The 6865-nt window shown below is 38.1% G+C and overlaps 1 protein-coding gene across 1 annotated transcript in view; it reads right to left on the reverse strand.

Moving 5' to 3' along the window:
- Positions 1-1527: 1527 nt before the first annotated feature.
- The window catches only part of klf6 (Kruppel-like factor 6), a 7272-nt gene continuing 1934 nt past the window's right edge, over positions 1528-6865 (reverse strand). Inside the window, exons 2-4 of the mRNA XM_015380466.1 lie at positions 4788-5358; positions 3805-3928; positions 1528-3014 (exon numbers count right to left, since the gene is read on the reverse strand). Of these exons, the coding sequence (XP_015235952.1) occupies positions 2963-3014; positions 3805-3928; positions 4788-5358 (747 nt within the window). The 3' untranslated portion in view covers positions 1528-2962. The remainder of the gene's footprint in view (positions 3015-3804; positions 3929-4787; positions 5359-6865) is intronic.

Genomic DNA, 6865 nt, shown 5'->3' on the forward strand with positions numbered 1-6865 from the left:
CAGTAAACTAGTTTAAATTTACTTGAAGATTTCCAGGAAAGAAACTTTACACACTGGTACCTTAACCACTACTAGTTTATCCAGTTCTGTAGCTGACCCTAATGTTAAACATCTATAGATGATTAGAGGGAGGCAAAAATAACCCCATATATGATCAACTATTGAATATACCATAAAAGCTCTAATCATATTTGACACTTTTGAAAAGGGGAGCAGAAAAAAAGAATATCAGACACATGTAGAACCAATAAAGTCTTTTATCCATTTTTCAATAAAAAATACATTCATACAGAAACTATTTTACAAAACAATTCCAAATGAAAAAAATCCTGTTATGCCATAAAACAAACAAAAATAGAGCCTCATATTTTCCATGTTTATCCAATAAAGTATTTTTTTTTTCTAGGTAAAGACAGGGTATATTTGCAAGTCTCTGAAAAGTTAAGATAAAGAATTTAGAAGTAAATAACAATTTTTCATTAAAACCATATGGGCACCAAAATGCAAGATGATAACATTTCAAGTGTCCAAAAAAATTCACATCTATAAAGTTGCTTTTTTTTTTCTCTTGAAAAATGACAGGCCACAGGTGTAGGCGCTATAATGCCATTTAATAATGTGCATTGCTTAATCTTAATGTTTCTCCCATAACTCAAGTGTTACACAAATGAAAATAAAAATGGAGTGCATCTATTTTACAGTAATTTTTCAGCCTTTATTCTGTTTTATTTAGAAATGACTCACTGCGCTTGCTTTTGGTCCCATACCCTTTCAAAATATATGCTTTCTTACAAAACATCCTTTCAACAATAAATGCATCTTTGCATTTCTTGACATTTCTCAGTGTAAAAAAAGAAGCATTATTAACGCATTTTACAACAGGAAAACTTGCAAAAAGTTATTACAAGGCTACCTGTGATGCTGAGTGATATGAAGATACAAAAGGAATGAAGTTTATTTTTAACACTTTATTTCTTTTTATTATCCAGGAGAAACTTTGTGTCAGTTGGCAAAAGTGGATGAAATCATCTGCAAAAAAAAAAAACTTTAACTGAAGTTTGAACGTGCAAAAAGTGAAGCTGGTGAAAGCAAAAATGTCTGGTCCCAGTCTCCACTTTAGAGACAGAAACCCGTTGACCTGAAGTGCAGCACAGCTGAACTGGTTAGACTGGTCTTGGTACCGTTTAGTCAGATTAAGAGTTGTTTGAACTGGGACTGAGGAAAAATACTGACTCACGTTGGGAGCAAAGTGAGACAAAACATACATAATAACTTGTGAATAAGACGAATGTCATCATTTCATAGGGCGTTTTTTTTTTTTTAAACAGATAACGCATCAGCTATTACAAACTGCCCTGTGTTTCCTGTAAATCCCACCTCCATAGTGCTTATGAGACCAAATACACATTTCACGAGAACATGTTTCCTAGGCTCTGTACCTTTGAAAGCAGCTTACAGTGTATCTGCAGTGCATCCACATCGTCTTATACTACATAGTAGTAAACCACAATAAATGTGATTTTTTTCCCCCAATGTCCTTGCGGTTTCCGTCTAACATTAAAATCACTTAGAATATAATTTGTTCTATTATAACCAAGAAAAAGAAACGACATATGGAACAACGGCAGTTATTTCTAAGCTGATATACGGTAGATAGTACTTTTTATACTTGTTCTGAGTTTGGAAAAATCTGATAAGAAAAAACAAAAACAGGTGCAAAATTATAGATAAGAGCCTTTATAAAGCTTTTCAGTAAACGCGCTATTGCATTAGCAATGGTCGTTTTGTGAGGGAGTGATCTTTCTTACAGGACAAGGCCACTTACATAAGGCATCAGTAAGGTCAACAGTGCATTTACAGACAGAACTGAATAGAAAACGAAGTTTAAGAAAACAGGGAAAAAATATACCTCAACCAATATAGTTGCTAAGCAATAGTGGTATTCCTAATTTAAAATGACAAAAATGACTGCCTTATGTTTTTAATATTTTTTTTGATACTGAGTAACATGAGTAGCTGCACTTAACTGGAATTTTGTCGTCCTTTACGCACACAAGTGAGCAAGACATCCTCAGATCCCATGCATTGGCTGTTATAATGGCCATAACTGTTAGTGTACTATAGTTTTTTTTGTTTGTTTTTGTCTTTTTGGATACAAGGCTTACACAATGGACAACAAAATGAGCTTTATAACGTGTATGTTGTGAGACAGGCCACGTACTACATTGCACATTTAATAGCTGCACTAAACAAAACACCCTCCCAAGTTTGGACAGGGAGCTGTAATTCCGCCTCCAGGCAGAAAGGGGTCATCCTTTGGACAAAGAAAATAAAAAGAATCGGCTCCAGCAACCAACCCCTTACTCCCTGCCATAGCGATAAGACCAATGGAGACAGACTTCTTTACTTGCATTCATTCTTACAGAGACATCGAGTCATCCTCTCTCCCCCTTTCCTCCCTTCCCTCCCCTTTAAAGAAAACTGCCATTATATACCATCACCCTTTCAATGTAATTCAGTTGCAAGCTCCACCTGCTCTGTAAAGCCAGCACAGGCATCCAGTCACAGGCACTCAGACTCCCATGCATACAGGCAAGCACACGGTCATTGGAGGAATTGTACCCCCACTCCTGGAGTCCCATAATCTTCCAGGAAAAAAAAAAAAAAACTGAAAAAAGCCTTTAACACCATCTTCCCATCAACTCCAGCCAAGATCTTTCCCATCTTCTCTTTCACCCCCTGCTTTGCCGTAAAAGCCTTTCAAGAGCAATCACCACAGCGAGGTGTTGGAGGCACAAAGTATGGTGCAAATAATAGCCTGTGTTGCTTCATGTCTCTCCACTGACTGGAACACAGCGGTGCCCCTGTTAATGCTCCCAGGACACACTGGCCTTGCTGATCCCCAATTGGTCGGGACAATAAACCAGACTCATCCCTCAGAGCACTCAACATGTAGGCCATCTTAGATGTGCCTCTTCATGTGCAACGCCAGGTGGTCCGAACGGGAAAAACACCTAGCAGAGACAAAAAAACAAAAGAAAAAACAACATATAAATATAAATAAAGCTGTTGGAAAGGCATGTTTAGATTTTTTCTTTGTTGTACCATCATAAAACTGTTAAAAACCCTGTTATTTTAAAAAAAAATGGAAAGGAAAATAATTTTATATTTATAAAAAATGACATATTAATTTGGCCGCACACATGTTAACAATACAGTTTGCAAATGTAGGTTTTGGTTTTAGCATAGCTGATGATCAAAGTTTTCCAGTATGACTAGACGGGTTAATATGCTTAACTTAAAATATTAAAACAAAATATGCAGATATATCTGTATGCATATTTATGAATGCTACTTTACTACTTCTACTACTACTGCTACTTTTTTGTCATATTATATCATCTCAAGGCTGAAACACAGTCAAAAATTTAAAAACTGGCTGTCTTATAAGGTAAGGTAAACAGCAGAGTTATCTATGACTAGAATCTAGGAGCAATTTCCCAAATACAGATTTAGGTTTTCCACTACATGCAGCTTACATAGAATTGCAGAAAATGTGTTGCTTTTTAATACAAATGAAATTAATTCACTATGAATGGAAAAACAGATTTTGAGACCTGTCAAACTTTAAAGAGTCAAGGAACATTAAAGTCTGCTCTCGACCTTTATTTACCCCACTTCTTAGTTTAAGACCCTTTGCTAATCTTTGTTAATGAATGAGTGCTTAGCACAACATTTTAAAAAGATAAAAAATATTTTTGCTCACTGTAGATTTTAAAGATGGAAAAAAAAACGTGATCTCACCTGTCGCAGTGATTGCATTTAAATGGCTTTGCTCCAGTGTGCTTCCTGAAGTGTCGGGTAAGTTCATCACTTCGTGCAAAGCGCCAATCACAACCCTCCCACGAACACCTGTAAGGCTTCTCACCTAGGGAAAAAATACAAAAATCAAATGTTACATAAATTGATTAACTTACACTGTTCTGTGTCAAAAAGTACAAAAATTATCATGTAACTCATTACAGTTTCATTGACAAATTTGATTTGGATGCTTCAAGTTTAGTATCCATTAATGAATACATTTGCAATGTTAAGTCCTTCTTGAATGGGCCATATAAACAGTACACAGGCTGATATAATGCTAATATCTGCCAAAGTATGATCCCCAAGAGGAATGGGCCGACTACTGTAAGCCGAGGAGAACAACAACCTTGTGAGACTTTGGATTTGTGGTATGCTGCTGTTCAGAGCTGCTTTAAAAGGAATGCTTATGTAATAATGGGAGGCTGTTCAAGAAAAAAAGAAAAACAGAGTGAGTTTCCAAAGACTATAAGGGCTTTTATCCATAAGGCCATCAAGGTTGGAGAGAAAGCTCGGAATGCAACTTTCTTTGCTAATAGGCAGCACAGCTGTAAACACCCTGGCAGGGGTCAGAGGTGACAAAGGAAACTGCTAACATCTGAACTCTTTGCTAAAACCCAGCAAATGTCAGTCAGTCTGTTTGTCTATCTATTTCTCTTTTTTTATTGAAAGCATACAGGCAAGTCTCTGAGTCTTTTCCCATAGTGAAATCTGAGATCTGTTGATTTGTTTTAGGATCCACATCCTCTGAGTGCAACCCTCCCCCTTTCGTACCTCCCCTCCCCTCCCCTCTGGAAGACATCACGTTTCACTGGCTGAATTAGATCACAGTTGAGGGCATTCCTTCTCAAAAAGTATTCAAACTATGTGGGAGTGTTTGACAAAGTAAATCTTTATTCAAAAGTTTTATTGTAGAGTATATTTACCTGTGTGTGTGCGCTGGTGTGCTTTGAGGTGTGAGCTCTTGGTATACACCTTTCTGCATCCGTTGAAATGGCACCTGTGCACTCGCCTCCTCCCATCGGGTGACGCCTCACCACTGGCCACCCCTGACCTTTCTGTGACCTCAGTTCTTATTTTTCCAGGTGTGTTTTGCACAGTTTGTATTGAACTCCACACCTGGGCCACGGAGCCCTCTTTGACGAGCTCAGGAGAGGAAGGTGGTGTGCTGATAATGCCAGAGCCCAAGTCTTCTCCACTGTCACCCAACATGTCGGTCAGAGAGGCAGAGGAGAAGTCAATGGTTGGGGAGAGCTCCTCAGAGCTGTCCGAGGCTTCGCTGCTGGCATCGGAGTTGAAACCACCGACATCAAGGGGCTGCATGTCCTGATTGTCCATCTCCTCCTTGATGTGGGCAATCTTTGGGTCTGACTCATTTGACTTGTCCCCGCAGGCGAGCATCAACTTGCTCCACAGGTCCTCCTGGTTATCAAACTTGAGGTCAGTGGCTGAGACGTAGGGCTCGCTCTGGAGGTACCTCTCCAGCTCAAGGCATGTCTGTGTGGAGGTGGGACAAAATGGTAATAAATTAGATGATGCACAGAGCCTAAGGCCTGTAATGTAATACTTTTGCTGAGCTGGAAAATCCCTGAAATTACCCAAAATGTTCTTAATTTTAACAGGGTGCCCCCCTGTATTAAGTTATTACATTCTTAGTAACAGCAGAAGGAAGAAACACTGTGGCAATGCTACAGGCTATACTTTCTCTGTGCTCCCAGGAAAAAGATAAGACACAATGTCCTATGCAGAAGTGCACTCTCAGGGTGCCCTCTGAGGCTGTACCAGGGAGGATTACAAGCACCACATATTGTCCTGAGAGCATGCAAGAACAAGGTGCTTTTTCTGTAAACGCATGCATGGGTGTGCAAGCGTGCAAAGATGGGTGTGTGCGTAGGTGCATTCTGACGTAGGTCATGAAATTTACATATGTTAAAGAGCCACCTCCTCCTTGAGTTAGAGATGTGCTTGTAGATCTTTTAAACCCATCAATTATTCATCATAATGTGGATTTAATAATGCATTTGGAGGCATTGCTAGAAATAACATAGCACACGGGGGACTGGGAGGAGGGAGGTCTATTTCGTGGTGGTCCATAAAAAGCTCTGCATGAATACTGCAAGAGCAACTATGTATTGTAGGCCTTTTTTATGCAAAAAGGAAGTGAGAGCACTTTCTTAACCCTCTGTAGACAGCATGTGCAGGCCAAAGAGGAAATCTGATTACAGCAATCATAAAAATCTAAGAATCGGATCTGGTAAAAGAAGCAATTGGAGGCTAAATTTCTAAGGCATAATCCTGAACCCTAGTATCCCACCATTTTCAGCCTATGAATACATCAGACAGCAGAAGCATACTTGATAAACCTTTTACAAAAATCTGCACTTAGCATCTGCCAGGAAATACCTGATATGTGCATTAGTTAGGAATAATTCAACTGTTATTTAATCACTAGAACAAATGTAAACAACATTTTTAATTGTTAAATTTTTTGTTAGTCTGACAATGATTCTTTTTCTACACACAAATTAGATCCATCATGGAATCAACTTAAACAATGAGAACATTTTTAATTTAAATGTACTTTTATTTGTGATTACTAGTACAAAGAGAGGACCAGGGGAGACCAATGATCCTAAAATTTTCTGTGGTTTATTGAGTCAATCTTTTTTTGTTAATAAACTTTTAGACAATAAAAAGCAGTTTTTTTTCTTTTCTTTTTTTTATTGTATAAACATTATAATTAGCGGAAAACACCAATTCATTGCTCAAACATGCTTCCTTCTTGTGTCAACTTTAAAAGAGTTGCCCCATGGTTTACACTTGTCACTCACTCTTGACCCCACCCACAAATGACACCAGAACCACAATTTTAGCTCAGCACAGTTTTCAATCAAAACTGTACAGAAGAGGATTAGGGCCACTGGAAAAAAAAAAAAAAGTTAACTGATTTTTTTTTATTTTATTTCAGTATAGTATGGGAAAAAAGTCAGAATTCTGACTTTAA

The sequence above is a fragment of the Cyprinodon variegatus genome, unplaced genomic scaffold (genome assembly GCF_000732505.1).
Source record: "Cyprinodon variegatus isolate N-32 unplaced genomic scaffold, C_variegatus-1.0 Scaffold215, whole genome shotgun sequence".
Taxonomy (NCBI): domain Eukaryota; kingdom Metazoa; phylum Chordata; class Actinopteri; order Cyprinodontiformes; family Cyprinodontidae; genus Cyprinodon; species Cyprinodon variegatus.